Source organism: Myxine glutinosa, chromosome 4, assembly GCF_964187855.1.
Source record: "Myxine glutinosa chromosome 4, kmMyxGlut1.1, whole genome shotgun sequence".
Taxonomy (NCBI): Eukaryota; Metazoa; Chordata; class Myxini; order Myxiniformes; family Myxinidae; genus Myxine; species Myxine glutinosa.
Genome location: NC_136264.1, coordinates 8,337,800 through 8,356,970, shown reverse-complemented (window position 1 = coordinate 8,356,970; position 19,171 = coordinate 8,337,800). Strand labels below are relative to the sequence as shown.

Here is a 19,171-nt window from a genome sequence, read left to right as displayed (position 1 = left end):
AAGACTTCTCGCTGAAGGCGTACTGGCGTGAATACACCATTGCATCGTGTCTCCTAAATATTCAGAAGGCCATAAAGCAGATGAAGAGTGCAACTTTAAATGCCAGCTGGAAGAAATTGTGGCCAGAAGTCATCCATGACTATAACGGGTTCTCTCCTGAAGAGGTTTATCATTCCGCAGTTGATAAGGCTGTGAAGCTGGCAAAACTTCTTGGCGGAGATGGCTTCAACAACATGACTCACGAGGATGTTAATGAGCTGATTGATGCCCACTCACAACCGTTGATGGATGAAGACCTCACGGAGATGACGAAGTCAGCAAGCGAGGAAGAGGAACAAGAGGAACCAGGGTCTCAAGAAGAAGAGGAGGTTGGCCTAACACTCGAACGGCTCGCAACCATGGTCAGAATGGCCAAAGACCTTCAGCGAGTGGCTCAAGAATGGGACCCCCACATGCTTCGTTCGTTGCAGTTTGCAAATACCATCGAGGGGGGCATGACGGTTTATAAAAACCTTCTTGCACAGAATGAGAAGCAGCACCAGCAACTCCCCATAACCATGTTCCTCACTCTCAAGAAGAGACAAGTTACGCCTACGCCTTTAGCGGAAACAAGTTGCAAACGAGGGCGAAGATACTACACCACCTGACGAAGCGCCTGATGCAGTGGCGCCTTCAGAAGAGCTGTAATGCTCTTTCTGGCTGTGCAGTACATTCATCATCGTCATCACCTTCATCGTCATCAGTACTGCACAGCTAATTCATAATCATCTTCATCACGCAAGTTGTAGTATCTTCAATGCTGAGTACCCATTAGAATTTTATATGTTGTTAAAATTACGTATGTTTAAGAGTGTAAAAAGTGTTTAAGAGTATAGGAAGTGTTTATAAAAGTATGGGAAAGGTTAATAAGAGTGTGAGAAAGGTTAATAAGAGTGTGGGGAGGGTCATAAAGCTTTAAAATATATATAACTAATAAAATAAAAATATGGTCGCTACTTCACGGATTTTCGTCTATCGCGGGGGGTTCTGGAACGTAACCCCCGCGATAAACGAGGGATCACTGTATGTATGTATGTATATATATATATATATATATATATATATATATATATATATATATATATATATATATATATATAGTATAGTATATATATATATATATATATAGTATAGTATATATATATATATAATTTTATATATATTTATTTTTATTTTTTATTATAGATATAAAATAAAGTTTTTGTTTGTTTGCTTGTCTGCGCAAGCTAATCTCTTGAGCGGTGAAAGATAGGAAGAAGCCGCCAATACAAAAAATGTCCAGAAAGGCCCCGGGAAGGTTTTAGGCTCGGTGGCAAGGAGGTCGAGGCCCACCCACCTCGGCCGGGCTGGGCCCATTTCGCAATTAAAAGGTGAGCTGAATTATAGTCGTCAATCTTCTACGGCCGCGAGTAAAAGCTGAATTATAGTAGCAAATTCATTCAAAAAGAACTAAAAATGTCGGGACGGGCCCCGTGGAGGTTATAGGCGAGGTGGCGAGGCCGGTCGAGGCCACCTCGGTCGGGCTGGGCCCATTTCACAATTAAAAGCTGAGCTGAATTATAGTAGTCAATCTTCTACAGCCGCGAGTAAAAGCTGAATTATAGTAGTAAATTTATTCAAAAATAACCCAGGCAACGCCAGGTGCTTTCGGTTAGTATATATATCTATATATATATATACATATATACATATATACACATATATATATATACACATATATATATATACATATATATATATATACATATATATATATATACATATATATATATATACATATATATATATATACATATATATATATATATACATATATATATATATATATATATATACACACACATATATATATACACATATATATATACACACACACACACACACACACACACACACACACACACACACACACACACACACACACACACACACACACACACACACACACACACACACACACACACACACATATATATATATATAAAAATAAATAAATATATAAAGGAGGAGTGTCTGTGTGTGTGTGTGTGTGTATGTGTGTGTCTGTCTGTCTGGATGTCCGCTTATAACTCAAGAACTACACATCGGAGAAAAGTTTTAGACACAGATTCGGAATCAGCATAAAATCCCGGTGGTTTTAGGCTACGTTTTATTTTAATATCAATGGTTTAAAAAAACCGCGCCAGCTGCAATTCCATGGTGTAGTTTGTGGCGGCGCTAGACGTTCGGGGTGTATTGCAATGGTTTGTCGGGTTTGGCTGTGGGTCCAGAATAGCTCCCATTTCCTTATGTTCTTCCACTTTTATTTTGATTCTTCTGTTACAACACCTTCCTTATCTACCTTATATCCCATATCCCCCCCGACGAGGCCTCTACATAATTTCATGCGGCAGAATTTCGTGCATTTTGAGTGAAAGAAGTGAGACGAAGTTGTAGGAGGAAGAAGAGGCGCGGTCACTGTGGAGGCCTCGATCGTGAGTGGAAATGGCGGGAATTGCGTTTGTATCGCAAAGTAAAGGATCTGCATTCATTTCCAAACTTGCATTGGTGGATTGTTATACATCTGCATTATTTTTCATAAAAAAACTATGTTGAACCTGAAGGCTCCAAGCACGAACTATATATATAGCCCTCATTGAGGTAAAAATAAAAGTAAAAATCCTGCTATCGCTTGCCAAGCTAGCCATTCCCCCCCTCCCCCTCCCACTCAACTCCCCCTGCCCTCCCCCTTCCCCCTCCCACTCCCCTCCCCCTCCTCTCCTCACCCCCTTCCCTTCCCCCCCTCTCCTCACCCCCCTCCCTTCCCCCCCCTCCCTTCCCCTTTACTCCCCCCTCCCCTCCCCCTCCCCCTCCCCCCCTCACCTCTCCTCCTCCTCCTCCTCCCTCCTCCTCCTCTTCTCCCCTCCCCCCCCACCCTCTCCTCCCCTCCCCCCCCATTCCCCTCCCCTTCCTCCTCCCCTCCCTTCCCTTCCCCCACCCGGCAATGCCGGGTACTTCCCATGGCCAGCTGTACGTGGGCTGCTCGAGGGTTGGAAAACCAAGCAATCTTTATGTCTTGGCACCAAGTAAGAAAACCAGAAATGTTGTATACCAAGAGGTTTTGAGAAATTGAAAATTGACAAAACGTCATGTAGGAAATGTACTGTGATATTGCTCTAAAATATACATGTTCTTTTCATCATATATTTGTATTATTCTTATTCAACCCGGGCGAAGCCAGGTACCTCAGCTAGTATATATATATATATCTGTGAGAAATAGTAGAAACTCCACAGTACGAGCAGGGCGTCTCATTTGCATTCTCCGCTGAACTTGGGGATGACTCAGAAGAAGACCTTTGTTGGTCGAAAGCTTGTCAAATTAAAGATTGAAGTCCTGAAGCTACGTCCACGTCTGATTTAATCTCCCGATTATTTATATATATATATATATATATATATATATATATATATATATATATATATATATATATATATATATATATATATATATATATAGTTACGGACCGCGGATAAGGATGTTGGTTTGCCGAGCGGATGGCACTGCGGCCGAACAGTTACCTCGACTAACCCGATTCCCGAACGTTGGCCGGATCGCGCCACAGATATTCAATGGGGAAAAGACTAAAGCGAAGGATGTGAATAAGAAGAAGAAGAAGAAACCAAAAAGGTTGGAAATACTACTAAATTTATTCCTACTATTTACATGCTCAAAGTAACCAAGGAGAAGGAAGGATAATAAAATAATATACAGAAGAATCAGAGACACAGTGCAATTATTAACTTATACAAGCTTAATTAATACCCAGGGACAAGACACACAGAACAAACTCACGTACACAAAAGGATGAAAAGGCAGGAGGTGGATGGCTGGAGGGAGAGGAAGGTCCACGGATACTGCAGCACGATCGGCGCGTTTGGCAGCCGCCGTTCCTTCGCGGCCCCGCTCATAAACTGCCGTCAAGGCCCCCCAAGCTGCTGTGGCTGAAGCTGCTGTGTTGCTGCTGTGGCTGCTGCTGCTGCTGTGTGTACGTCGCGTGCTTTCTCCAGGACTCGTCTCGTACTCAGTCCAACCACGTCTCGTACTCAGTCCAACCACGTCTCGTACTCAGTCCAACCACGTCTCTTGCTTGGTCCAACCACACCTTGCACGTCTCTCGCTTGGTCCAACCACACCTTGCACGTCTCTCGCTTGGTCCAACCACTGCACGTCTCTCGCTTGGTCCAACCACTGCACGTCTCTCGCTTGGTCCAACCACTGCACGTCTCTCGCTTGGTCCAACCACTGCACGTCTCTCGCTTGGTCCAACCACTGCACGTCTCTCGCTTGGTCCAACCACTGCACGTCTCTCGCTTGGTCCAACCACTGCACGTCTCTCGCTTGGTCCAACCACTGCACGTCTCTCGCTTGGTCCAACCACTGCACGTCTCTCGCTTGGTCCAACCACTGCACGTCTCTCGCTTGGTCCAACCACTGCACGTCTCTCGCTTGGTCCAACCACTGCACGTCTCTCGCTTGGTCCAACCACTGCACGTCTCTCGCTTGGTCCAACCACTGCACGTCTCTCGCTTGGTCCAACCACTGCACGTCTCTCGCTTGGTCCAACCACTGCACGTCTCTCGCTTGGTCCAACCACTGCACGTCTCTCGCTTGGTCCAACCACTGCACGTCTCTCGCTTGGTCCAACCACTGCACGTCTCTCGCTTGGTCCAACCACTGCACGTCTCTCGCTTGGTCCAACCACACTTTCGCTTCTTGCGCGCGCGCTTTTATAGCGCCTCAGGCGATCAAGCCGCCGGCTTTCAGGACACGCCCATCGGTCAGCTCGCCTCGGCCCTGATTGGTCGGCACGGCCCTCTGGCTCCGCCCTTGATGACGATGGGCGGGCACGCCCTTCTTCCCCGAGCTGAGCACATGCTTAATGGTGGCTTTGGGGCGAAATCAACAACCCACAGCTGTAGCAAACCTGGCAAACTGCCCAGTGCAGTTGGCAATGGAGGCTTGGAGGGGATGTAGCTGGCAATTGAGGCTTGGCAATGGAAGTTTTGGGAGTGGGAATGGGGAATGAAGGGAATCTATCTTATTTCACTTGGTGCAATGGAGTGTCATCTTAATGGAAGACAAGGCCTTACCCTAATACACATAATAAAAATGTAACTACCAACAAGGGGGGAAAATCTATGATTGGCTAACGTGTATGCTTTATGGAATTAACTACGGGAACGCCCTTTGACCTTTATACATAACTGGAGTAAGGAGGGTCCAGAATAAAGCAATAATAATAAAAAACACAATAAAAAAAACACAATCCTCATATCCACAACAATATATATATACATATATACACACACACACACACACACACACACACACACACACACACACACACACACACACACACACACACACACACACACACACACACACACACACACACACACACACACACACGGTGTCTGTAAAGTCACTGTGCACTGGATTATTTTTATTTATTTATTATATTATCATATTTTCCTACTGATATAAAATCAAACGAGTTAATGCATGTATCAACTCCAACGGTGGTCATTTTCAGCATTTACTATAAAGATGTTGTATTGATGTTGTAATTGTATTAATTAAATTAATTACCTTCTACTGCACAGTGACTTTACAGACACCCTGTATGTATACTGAAATGCTAAAGAAACTTACCACCTTTGAAACCTTTAAATATCAACAATAACACTGCGTGTAGTAAATGTGTGAACTTATTTGTGGACAATAGTGTCCTCACTGTCAGACAAAACGGTCACGGATGGTCACTTGAACCTTCAATGGTCACTTCATAGCACAGCTGCTGAACAGCCGTTTTGACTGTCAGTGATTAGCCAAGGAGTACGGGATGATTTTAATGAGCTGCACGTGATGTCTTGATATTGGCTTTAAAAAGGCCAGTGCAAAATGGGCATTTCAATCAACATGCCACGATTGTCAAGGGATCAACGGCAGCGTGCCCTGGGCATGCTGCAAGGCGGACTGAGCTACCGTGAGGTTTGTTCTACAGTACAGAACAGCACAGGGTGCAATGTCAGCCCCCTTTCAATAGCGTGTGTGGCCACCATTGTTTTGGATACAGGCAGTGCATTGTCGGCGTATACTGCCTACCAGTCTTTGGATGGATTGCTGCTGGATTCTGTCCCACTCAGTCCTCAATGTCTGAAGCAGCTCTGCCCGTGTCCTGGCCCTGCCAACTACACGTCTCCCAAGCTCATCCCACAGGTGCTCTATGGGATTTAGGTCAGGGGAGAGCGCAGGCCACTGCATGGTGTTGATGTTCTCGCCTTGGAGAAATGCAGTGGTAAAGCGAGCAGCATGGGGACGAGCGTTGTCATGCTGAAAGGTTCTCAGTTCTGGGTGGTCTAGCAGGAATGGCAGCAGATGAGGTCGCAGGATGTTATCCACATACCGCTGGGCGTTAAGATTCCCATCCACAACCACCAGTGGCATCCTGTACCGGCCTGATATGGCGGCCCACACCATCACACTTGGGCCACCCCACCTGTTGGCTTGACGCACGCAACAATCGGCATATCGCTCGCCAGTTCTTCTCCAGACACGCTCACGCCCATCAGGACTGTCCACACAGAACCTTGACTCATCGCTGAAAGCGACCTCGTTCCACTGCGCCAAGGTCCACCGCTGATGCTGCTGGCACCATCTCTGTCGGTTGCGGCGATGGGCAGCCATCATCACGGGGCCTCTGTATGGTCTTCTGGCAGTCAGACCATAGTCATGCAGTCGTCTTCGTGCAGTATCATTGGAGATCCGTGGGTTTGCATGCCCCGGAGTTTCTGCCGCAGTGCGGGATGCTGGACGGAATCGATCCCGCAGGTGACTTCAGACCATCTGCCTGTCCTGCCTTGCAGTGGTGACTCTTGGCCTCCCTGATCGAGGTCTGTCATCTGCAGAGTTGTGGAGGGTGTCTCTGTCCACCAGGGCCGATATCGTCTGGTGTGAACAGCCAAGGCGACGTGCCACCTCACGGTAGCTCAGTCCGCCTTGCAGCATGCCCAGGGCACGCTGCCGTTGATCCCTTGACCATCGTGGCATGTTGATTGAATTGCCCATTTTGCACTGGCCTTTTTAAAGCCAATATCAAAACATCACGTGCAGATCATTAAAATCATCCCATACCCCTTGGCTAATCACCGACAGTCAAAACGGCTGTTCAACAGCTGTGCTATGAAGTGACCATTGAAGGTTCAAGTGACCATCCGTGACCGTTTTGTCTGACAGTGAGGACACTATTGTCCACAAATAAGTTCACACATTTACTACACGCAGTGTTATTGTTGATATTTAAAGGTTTCAAAGGTGGTAAGTTTCTTTTGCGTTTCAGTATATATACAAAGTCGAGCTTCGCGGAGGATCTAGAAAACAGAACAGACCAGGACGTAACAGAACAAAAGGAACAGTAGAAAGAAAAAGGGCGGCACTAACAGCAGGGATGAGTGACAAAATAGTGGCTCACATGACTGAAGAAATTGGGAAGTCACGTGACTGCAAATAATGGGACGTTGCGTGATCTGGAAAACGATCCGTGCGAGGGATTTAGCCTCTGGACGACCTGAAATAGGTTTCTCTGTCCACCGTTCAGTCCGGAAAGCACCTGTCAGTGCCCACGAAACATCACTGGGAAGCAATGGCAGCCCAACACGTCTGCCCACTGCCACTCCTTGAATCATTCCAATGACAAACAAACTCACTTTGTGTTATATCATGCCTCGCCATTCAAAAACTGACTTGGGGCCGATGGATGGCCATTTTAGAAGGCAATGACATGCGTCGTATGTAGGAATGAATGCAGATTCTGTAGTAGATGCGACTTCCATGTGGATTTCCCGGTTCGCTCAGTTCAGATGAGGATAATTGAAAATAAATAAATAAATATGCATGGCACATCAAATTTCCTGATTAATCTTCTTTCCTCAAAAGCTATATGTTGCATACACATAAAGAATACATTTCTGAATCATGGATCTAGAGTTGACTTCATGGTTTAAAGTTGGAGATCGATTTTTTTTGATTTTGTAAGGATTATAGAAATATTATGGTTGTGAACCCACGGTTAAGCTAGTTATGTCTCCGCATTCCGTTTAGCTTTTAAGTACACACCATATTCATGTGGATAGATATGCATTACGAATGTTCATTGGTTTTAGTCCATGTTCTTTCCTTTCTACATTCTGGACTCGAACCATTTCACACCAAACGTCACGCCATTTTCGCAGCTTTCCTCCTCGCTTTAGCAGAGAATTCCACGCGACTGTTTCGCTGGCCCAATCGAAGAACATCCTCATGGCTTGCCGTTGACAGGAAGCATTAATAATGCCCAACTTCACCACTAAAGTTACACTCCGGCGCTGCTTCTTGATACGAGGCGTGCTTCGCGAATCACTTGCAGGTCTCTTCACGCTCATTATGCACGATGTGGGGTTTAACAGGTAACCCGAACAGCTTGGTTTATAAAGACAGACAATGCAAATTGCGTAGGTACCGCTTTACACAATGGCCACTTTTGTTTGTAGACTGATCGTCTGCCACCAAGCAGGTGCGGTGGGATACTGTTCATGTGCGGTGGAGTGAAAATGTGTCTCTGTTGCGGGCGCTGTTTCAATTGTATTTTCATAAGATAGCATTTTGCAAAAATCGGGTATTTTGAATTGAAATTGAAACTGCGATTTGCAAAATTGTGGTAAATGAGGACTTTATTCCATTGTGGTTGGAGGATGGAATAAATTGTGGGGTGGAGTCAGGTGAACTGTCCAACCAATGGGTGGAAGTGGAATGGAATCAGACAGACAGACATATTATTATCTAGATACACAGTACATGGCCCATAAAAACACAACTACATTTTTCATGGTTAAACAATTATTGGTAGCACTGCTTGGATAAAAGCTATAAACCTCCGAATGACAATCATGAACAGAGAAATAGAAGAGGGATTCTCTGATCATAAACGATATATAATCGTGTACTCACAATCACAGTCTGGTCCAAAGGTTCCGTTGGGACAGCACGATTTTGTAGCATCAATGCAGAACCACTTGTGCAGGTCAGGGTGTTGCTTTTGCCTAAAAAGAAAAAAAATTACACTTAGCCCAACGGTTTTATCCAATAGCCCCTGTGCACACAAGTACTGGTGGCATCACCTGTTAGAAACGTCACAGGAGACCCATTTGGGGGAAGGCAACCATGTGAGGTGTTAATCAAATTGTAGGACAGGTGTCTGCTAGGAAAAGAAAAAAAAAAGGATATTGTGTGTCAAATGTCAGGAAACACTTTTTTGTAGGAAAGCAATTTGTTATGAAAGGGGGCAGTGTCAAAAATAGTCCAAAAACAACATTCACACAAAATAATTTACGAGAGCAAAGTCAGTGGTGCGCCATCGCAAATCCCCACGCTTCCACCTAGAACGAAGTCGATGGTGCGCCATCGCAAATACCCACGCTTCCCACCGAGAGCGAAGTCGATGGTGCGCCATCGCAAATCCCCACGCTTCCCACCTAGAGCGAAGTCGATGGTGCGCCATCGCAAATCCCCACGCTTCTTACCGAGAGCGAAGTCGATGGTGCGCCATCGCAAATCCCCACGCTTCCCACCTAGAGCGAAGTCGATGGTGCGCCATCGCAAATCCCCACGCTTCCCACCTAGAGCGAAGTCCATGGTGTGCCATCGCAAATCCCCACGCTTCCCACCTAGAGCGAAGTCGATGGTGCGCCATCGCAAATCCCCACGCTTCCCACCGAGAGCGAAGTCCATGGTGTGCCATCGCAAATCCCCACGTTTCCCACCTAGAGCGAAGTCAGTGGTGCACCATCGCAAATCCCCACGCTTCCCACCTAGAGCGAAGTCGATGGTGCGCCATCGCAAATCCCCACGTTTCCCACCTAGAGCGAAGTCAGTGGTGCGCCATCGCAAATCCCCACGCTTCCCACCTAGAGCGAAGTCCATGGTGTGCCATCGCAAATCCCCACGTTTCCCACCTAGAGCGAAGTCGATGGTGCGCCATCACAAATCCCCACGTTTCCTACCTAGAGCGAAGTCGATGGTGTGCCATCGCAAATCCCCACGCTTCCCACCTAGAGTGAAGTCGATGGTGTGCCATCGCAAATCCCCACGTTTCCCACCTAGAGCGAAGTCGGTGGTGTGCCATCGCAAATCCCCACACTTCCCACCTAGAGCGAAGTCGGTGGTGCGCCATCGCAAATCCCCACGCTTCCCACCTAGAGCGAAGTCGGTGGTGCGCCATCGCAAATCCCCACGCTTCCCACCTCGAGCTAAGTTGGTGGTGCGCCATCGCAAATCCCCATGCTTCCCACCTAGAGCGAAGTGGATGGTGTGCCATCGCAAATCCCCACGCTTCCCACCTAAAGCGAAGTCGGTGGTGCGCCATCGCAAATCCCCACGCTTCCCATCTAGAGCGAAGTTGATGGTGTGCCATTTCAAACCCCGACGCTTCCCACCTAGAGCGAAGTCGATGGTGCGCCATTGCAAATCCCCACGCTTCCCACCTCGAGCTAAGTCGGTGGTGCGCCATCGCAAATCCCCACGCTTCCCACCTAGAGCGAAGTCGATGGTGCGCCATCGCAAATCCCCACGCTTCCCACCTAGAACGAAGTCGATGGTGCGCCATCGCAAATCCCCACGCTTCCCACCTAGAGTGAAGTCGATGGTGCGCCATCACAAATCCCCACGCTTCCCACCTAGAGTAAAGTCGATGGTGTGCCATCGCAAATCCCCACGCTTCCCACCTAGAGTAAAGTCGAAAGATTGCAAAACTTCCACGAGGATTGACTGATCATCAAATTTTGAGGTGATTTTCTGTTTTGACCCATTTGACCCCAACTCCCCACCCCCTGGGACATGAACCAGTGATCAAATCCAATAGTTTTACATATTTCATGCGTCCCCCAATGTAGATTACAAATACAAAGTTTCATTTAAAAAATTTTTTAAATATGCCCATAATTGCATTTGGGGGATTTGACTTTCTGAGCCCGCCCCAAGGGGTGGGGGCTAAAATGATACTGCTCTCGCACATTCTTGCCATGTGGTGATCATAATTACTAAGTTTGGTGAATTTCTGCCCAACCGTTTAGGAGGAGATAGCATGACAGACACAGCCGATTACGATATCTCTTCCCTCTGCCCCTTCGATTTTTAATGAATTTAGAATGCCATCTCAATCCAAACATCACCATGGAATGTTGCTTTTCTCAGCTTGACCTCTTTTTCCAACAAATCAGAAAAAAAAAAAAACAAAAAAAAAAAAGGATGTTGAGGTGGAATCCAATAAAAAATTTTAAAAAATTAAAACCACAAGGTAGGAATGAAATCAAAACACGACACCGCAATCCTTTAAGGATTGCCATCATGACATCTCTTGACATTTTGTCACAGGTACAATGTGGCAATAGTAACAATTGTTTATTTATTTTGTATGTAGCCGGTGGCTGCTGGTTGCATCATTGCTGGGAGCACAGCCCTGTCGCAGATGCCATGCATGCTCCCTGGAGGTCAGGGCAGGAATTTGTAATGTGTTCATGGTGCCACCGAGAGCTCGCCTACTCTTCGTGAAGGACATCGTGGGATCTTTAACATCCAGCAACTAGAACGGCACACGGTAGAGAGCATACCTCCGCCAGGCTGAACAGTTTACGTTTTATATCCCACTGATAGGCCAGATCTGCAAAGATGAACTGGTTACATTTTGGGGTTGAGGTCAAAGATCAAAGTGTAACATGTCTACACTTGAGAACAGCTGAAGGGATCCAATTTAAACTTGGTAATGGATGTATAATAATGTGACATGGGCATTGAGGAAGTTAGGAGTGGAGGAATGGTTGATCAGAGTAGTGATGGCAATGTACGAGAGAGCGCGCACAGCTGTAAGGACGAAGGACGGGAACAGTAGTGAGTTTGAGGTGAAGGTGGGAGTGCATCAGGGGTCGGTACTAAGTCCACTACTATTTGTAGCTGTGATGGAGGTGCTGGCTCAGAACGTAAAGGAGGGTTTGCCGTGGGAGTTGTTGTATGCAGATGATCTGGTGTTGATTGCGGAAAGTATGGATGGACTGAAGGAGAAGATGAACAAGTGGAAGGAATGTATGGAGACAAAAGGTCTGAAGGTGAATATCGGAAAAACGAAGGTGATGGCAAGTGGTAAAGCATGTGGTGAGGTGGAAAGAACTGGGAAGTGGCCGTGTGCAGGAAGGGTGTCGGAGTGAACTCCATTCAATGCACAATGTGCGCTGAGTGGGTTCATCAAAAATGTAGTGCACTGAGAGGGTCATTAACCAGTGTGGCAGCTACATTCAAGTGTAAGGTGTGCACAGAGGGAGCTGCAGATGGAGGAAATGTTGAGTTGGATCTTGGAGACAGCGTGAAGCTGGAAGGTGTGAAAACATTTTGCTACCTAGGAGACATGCTGAATGGAGAAGGTGTATCAGACTCGGCAACGGTTGCTAGAGTGAGATGTGCATGGAAGAAGTTTCGGGAACTGAGTGGCGTGCTGACGAAGAGGGGTGTGTCATTGAAGCTGAAGGGAAAGGTGTATGGTGCATGTGTGAGAAGTGTTATGATTTATGGGAGCGAGGATGAAAGTCATGTGTTGTGTTGAAAAGGTCATGTGTCATGACAACAGGTCAACACATGACAACAGGTCATGTGTTGAGGAAGGATGAAAGTGACTGGTTGAGAAGAGTGATGGAAATGAATGTAGAAGGAAGTAGAGGACGTGGAAGACTGAGAAAGACTTGGCTAAAGGTGGTGGAAGAAGAAATGCAGACAAGGGGGTTAACAAGGGGAGATGCAGAAAGTAGGGCAAAATGGAGAAGATCGTCATGGGGCCCGCAAGGCTAACCCACGCTCTAGCAGGGAAAATGGCCTTAAAATGCCTGTTGTTGTTGTTGTTGTTGTTAATAGGCCAGATCTGGATCCGAACCTGAACAGAAATCGAATCTGTTTGTTCTTCTCATCTGCCGAACCCATCCACCAAGTTACCACAACACGTCCACAACTGTTTGAAACATATATATATCTGTAGGAGCCGGGCTCCCACGTCAATCAGAAGAATGGACGCGACAAAAAGCTGGAATTCGTCAGAGTTTCTTTATTGAAACAAAACAACTCGGGTACTCTGAAAAGCCCGTTTATCGGGCAGCAATATACATACACATTATCCCTGAGCGTTTGCCCGGGAAAGGCGAGAGGGGGCGTGGCCGGGCGTCCTGGCCGCGGCCTGGCAAGTCGAGGGCGGGCAGCCCGGGCGTCCCGGCAAGTCGAGAGCGGACGTGCCCGGGCATGCCCGGGCATCCCGGCCGAGGCCTGGCAAGTTGAGCGCGGGCCTGCCCGGGCGTCCTGTACGAGCCCGGCATGGTGATCGCTCCGCGTCCTTGTCTACGGCCTTGGTAGGTGCAAGGCGATTGTGTAAACCCAGCGGTAGCCGCTACACACGTCCCCCCAGAATCGACTTGCACCGGCAGGGTCAACTTGAGGGGGGTCCTGATGACCCGGCCGAAGCGACCTCTGGCGGGTCGTGGGGGGGGGGGGGTCCGGTGTGGTGGTGGGCGGTCGAGTGGGGGGCACCGTGGACGGGGGGCGGCCTCACCGCGGCGGAAGGGCCAACCGTGGCGGTTGGTCGATGTCCACGTGCGCCGGCTTGAGGCGGTCCACCGCAATCCGGTCCGACCTGCCGCCGATGTCGATGACGAACGACTTGTCGTCCCGTCGCAGGACCCGGAAGGGCCCGTCGTACGGCGGCCAGAGTGGCCCCCGATGTGCGTCATGACGCACAAAAACGTACTCCGCTGTGCGAAGCGCTGGGGGGACGTAGGACTGGGGGTCACCGTGGTGGGATGTTGGCACGGGGGCAAACCGTCGGGCGGCCTCCTGGAGGTCCGAGCGCTGGTGAGCTGCGGACCAGGGACTGGTAGCGTCGGGCACGAATTCGCCCGGGACGCGTAGCGCCTGGCCGTAGACAAGCTCGGCGGTGGACGCCCGGAGGTCCTCCTTGGGGGCCGTGCGGAGGCCCAAAATAACCCACGGCAGCCGGTCGGCCCAACCGCCGTCTTGAAGGCCGGCCATGAGCGCGGCCTTCATGGAGCGGTGGAATCGCTCGCACAACCCGTTGGCTTGGGGGTGGTAGGCCGTAGTGCGGTGGAGCTTGACCCCCAGGTTGCGGGCGACCGCGCCCCACAGCTCGGAGGTGAACTGCGGTCCGCGGTCTGACGAGATGTCCGCCGGTGTGCCGAAGCGGGCGACGCAGGTGGCGATGAAAGCCTGCGCCACGTCGGCGGTGGTGGTGGAGACGAGGGGAACGGCCTCCGGCCACCTGGTGGTCCTGTCCACCATGGTGAGCAGGTGTGTGAACCCCCGTGATGGGGGGAGGGGGCCCACCAGATCCACGTTGACGTGGTCGAAACGTTGTTCGGGCACGGTGAAAGGTGCCAGCGGGGCCTGGGTGTGTCGGTGGACCTTGGCCTGTTGGCAGGCTGTGCAGGTGCTGGTCCAATCGCGGACGTCCCGTCGAAGGCCGTGCCAGACGAATCGCGCCGACACCAGCTTCTGGGAAGCTTTCCGGCCCGGGTGGGAAAGGCCGTGGAGGGAGGCGAAGATGCGGCGTTGCCAGGTAACGGGCACGATGGGGCGAGGCTGGCCTTGGGAGACGTCGCAGAGCAGGACAGTGTCCGCGAAGGGGATGTCGGCCAGGCGGAGGCCCGTGTCCGCCGCCCGGAGGGCTTGCACCGTGGTGTCGGTGGTTTGGTCCGCCGCCATAAGCGCGAAGTCCACGCCGAGGTGGACCGCGTTCGCGCTGGCCCGAGAAAGACAGTCAGCCACGGCGTTGTTTTTGCCGGCGGTTTTGCCGGTAACTGATGATGGCAGACGGGACACCAAGTTTAACATCCATCTGAGGGACGGCACACTCGTCCTGCCTGCGATACACCAGGACGACAGTTTGCAGCTGAGCCTACATTCAAATGCAGGCTCGCCGGTTTAGAGGCGAGTCGTGTTCATGAGGACACCAGTCATCAATATGCCTCGTTGGCATTTCTCAGCTCTTAGATGGGTTATTGAAATGCCTGTTTGAGGTGAAAGTTGACATCTATATTTGCTTCAGTGACCGCTTTGAATTCACTACAACAGCTCCATATCACAGGCTGTCGTTTCCCTTTTGAAATGCAACTTTCTATTTCTGAGTTGCTAATTTTATTCGCAAAGACATATCTGCAATTTTAATGAATGGGATTGGCACAGGTGCTCTCGCTGCAGGTCGACAGGCTGAGTCATAATCGTAAGGCGCAGATGAAGCAGTATGACATCCTTCCCCAAAATCATCTGGCCCTTTAATGTCCACACTATTGATTGTTCCTGTGGCCTTGAGCAAAGCAGCAGCTTGCTCTTTGGCCATTTGCAAGTCTGTTGAGGAATCACGTGGCTCAGTACAAGACTGCAGCAAAGACGTTGCCTCGTGTTAGCAGAATATCAGTCTCTTAAAAGGTTCCTTTAGGGAACCCTTGCACCTTGCAATCCATAATGCCTTGCAATCCATGGCAGAGTTTACGGCAGAGTTTCTGTTCCATGTAAGCTTAATAACCCCAACTTTTTAAACCACATTCACGTGGTGACCCTCATTGACGTTGGCAAAACACTTTAATCTCCATTAAAGGAGATCTCAGTCCCACCTGTCAAATCTCAGTCCACCCTATCGCCCCGGAAGGATCGCCAAACACAAACAAACCCACCTATCCATTTCCACGGTCAACCAGCGGAAGATGGTGCTCATCGTGAACTTCTCAGCCTCACCATCGGACAAGGCCTCTATGGGGCTGACCAAACAGCAAAACTACCCGACAAAGCCAGCCAAAGACTCAGCGTCCTCTGTCATCCCATGTGAACTATTCACGGCGAATAAAAAAAACTTTTGTGCATAGCTCAATGGAGTACTGCTGTTGGTGTGGAGTAGTCTGCTTAATCGAATACTCTCGGATATTCTGGCACCTCTACCATCATATCAATCTCTCCGAGATTCTGCAGGATCCAAATCTCTCAACATTGTTGCCATCTCCCATAAAGAGGGAGAAGCACAAGCCTGGTGCTGTCATATCACAGAAAGACCTCATATCACTCTCTGAAGACCTGGACAAAATCACAGACTGGTCAAACAAGTGGAACATGTCTTTCAATCCTGACAAATCTCACACTCTTACTATGTCTCTCCGAAAAGATCGACTGGACAACCCTCCCATCTACTTTCTCAACAATCCTCTCCAAGAAGTTCTGTCGCTCAAGCTTTTGGGTCTCACTATCTGCCATGATCTTTCTTGGGAAAACCACATTTCCAAGCTGGCCTCCAAAGCCAGTCGCCGACTGGGCATCCTCCGTCGTGCGAAGTCCTTCCTAGGCACACCTGAGCTCCTCACCACATAAAAGGCTTTCATCCGCAGCTCAATGGAATACTGTTCTCCCCTATGGGCTGGTGCTCCTGCCTCACACCTAGCTCGACTTCACGCTGTTGAAACCAAAGCTTTCAGAATCATTGGAATCTCCCGCGATGAAGCTATCTCTGAGGGCCTTTCACTCACTCACCGCAGGCAGGTAGGTGGTCTTTCTGTCTTCTACCGACTCCTCTCCGGCCTTGCACCCCCAGCTATCTCTGTGCTCTGTCCCCCAAATATTCCTACAGGTCGCACAAGATCTGCCAGCAACCCTCTGATGGTTAAACTGCCGAAATCTTGGCTCTCTGGTCACCTTCACTCTTTCATTCCTCTTTTCTCCCGCCTCTGGAACAAACTCCCTCACTCCCTTCAATCCCACTCCTCCCTCCAGGTCTTTAAAACAGCTGTTCACCACCATCTCTTATCTTCCCCCATCCAAAACCTTGATCTTTTCTACCCCCACTAATTCACCCCAGATCCACCTTGTTTGAAATTCCAACTTTTTTCCTGGACGTCCTGGCAGTGTCCATATGTTTTATACCTCTCCCACCCCCCCTTCGCATGCCTCCCCCTCAAAGCCCTCTCCCTCCCACAGATCTCTCGATGTCTCCATGTCTCTCGGTCCCTGCTCTCAAATGTTATGTTTGTGTCCTTCCCCCTCTCTCCCCATCTTGTCTACTGCTCCCGATGTTATTTGTTTTATGTGTCAGTTTGTCTTTCTGTGTGATTAATGTTCGCTCTTTCACGAGCCTCGATCTTGTATACAAAAAAAAGAAGAAAAAAAAAGGATGGTGGATTCTCCGTTACCACCGCTCCTCCGGTCTTGCTCCCTCTGCTCTCTCGGTTCTCAAATCCTCCAGGACACAGTGCTCTTCCAGTACCCCCCTCCCGGTAAACCTCCAAAAAACACTGGTTCACCACCGACTCTTTTCTCCAATTTGTGGAAGTGTTTTCCGGAAGGAGTTGAATCACTCCAGATCTTCAAATTGGCAGTGCACCACCATATCACGTTATCTTCCATCCCAACCCGCAAACTATTTATACTCCAATTACGCAAATCTAACCCAACACTTACTTGCAAGTTACTGTTCTCTCTCCCTCATTGGTCATTGGCCTGCCGCACTGTTAGCATGCTCTTCAACGAGACGAGACTTTGTATACAAAAAAAGAACAAGCGTTACGCCAAGGTCCCCCGTCGGTGAAGTGATGAGTTGACAAAGTGGAAGATGCAAGGCGGCCATCTTGGATTTTGACGTGGCAACTCAATTTTCAATAGCGTTCTTCCTTATGTGCAGATACACCCACACACCAGATTAGAAGTTGGTACTTCGCTTATTTTTCAAGATATTCCACTCACAAGGTTCAGACATACATGGCGTCAGACATACATGGCGGCAGCCATCTTGGATTTTGACGTGGGTTGCACCCACACACCAAATTATAATTCGGTCCTTCACTTACGCATGCACGTACGGACACACGGACAGAAGGGAAAACCATAGTCCGCCTTTCGCTCCGCGGTGCGACGGGGGACAAAAAGAAAAGAGAAGAGCCGCACCACTTGTCCCCCACGGTCCGAGCAGCACCAACCGTCACAAGAATCACCACCCGAGTTTGTATAAACACGTAACACACGGACAGGAAAGCGTGTCCTTACTTGTGTAACGGGTGTACTGCCACGGTGAGACGTGAACATATAAAGTAGTGGCTTTTAAATAGTTCACTCACTTCTTAAACCACCACTTTTCCAAAAGTTCCTCACTTCGTTCGAGCATGTTGGTGCAGGCAAAGTCTGAACCTTCACACAGAGACTCCATGATCTCTACAAGACGAGTCTCACTGCCCACAAAACGGTAGGGGGTTGAGGGAGGACAAGGTAGAGGGGAGAATAGGAACCATTTAAAAAACTGCAATGTTAAAAGTTTCCTCTTCTTCATGCAAGCCCACTTATTGTGTCAGAACAGCAGGAAGTGCGGGCGCACTCGCACCTGGAGTGATATCTGGAAAGTCTTTTCTCCTCCCATGCTGTGTTACCACCACCAAAGTTTTTCTTTGCTGTGTCTTGTATTCGCTGGAAGATTCAAAGAAAGATTACATTTTACTACAACCAATAGCACAACCCGCAACAAAGGATGATATAACAACCCTCAAAAACAGAATATGCAATTACACAAAAAACTTTCAGGACCAACACTGTAAAATATCAAGCCCTTCCAAAAATATAGGAACGTGGGCCCTGAAGCTCACCTGGATCAGGAGCAACAATCACTCAACCACCCCGCCCCCACAGAAGTATTCCTTCAGGTCACACAAGATCTGCCTGCAACCCTCTTATGGTGAAATTGCCAAAATCGAGACTTTCTGCTCACCTTAACTCCTTCATTCCTCTTCTCTCCCGCCTCTGGAACAAACTCCCTCACTCTCTTCAATCCCACTCCCCCCTCCAGGTCTTTAAAACAGCTGTTCACCACCATCTCTTATCTTGCCCCATCCAAAACCTTGATCTTTTCACCCCCATTAATCCACCCCAAACCACCTCCTTCAAATTTCGTTTTCTTTCCTGAAATTCCCAGTAGTGTCCATGTTGTTTATCCCATGTACCCCACCCAGCCCTCTCCCTTCCACAAATCTCCCGATGTCCCTGTTCT

The 19,171-nt window shown here is 48.7% G+C and overlaps 1 protein-coding gene across 2 annotated transcripts in view; it reads right to left on the bottom strand.

Moving 5' to 3' along the window:
• LOC137412462 (cysteine-rich with EGF-like domain protein 2-A) overlaps nucleotides 1–19,171 on the bottom strand; it is an 88,291-nt gene that overhangs the window by 67,870 nt on the left and 1,250 nt on the right. For both annotated transcript variants that reach the window (XM_078775420.1, XM_078775419.1), the window contains exons 2-4: nucleotides 18,512–18,594; nucleotides 18,252–18,362; nucleotides 9,067–9,158 (exon numbers count right to left, since the gene is read on the bottom strand). In XM_078775420.1, coding sequence (XP_078631546.1) covers nucleotides 9,067–9,158; nucleotides 18,252–18,362; nucleotides 18,512–18,594 — 286 coding nt within the window. The remainder of the gene's footprint in view (nucleotides 1–9,066; nucleotides 9,159–18,251; nucleotides 18,363–18,511; nucleotides 18,595–19,171) is intronic.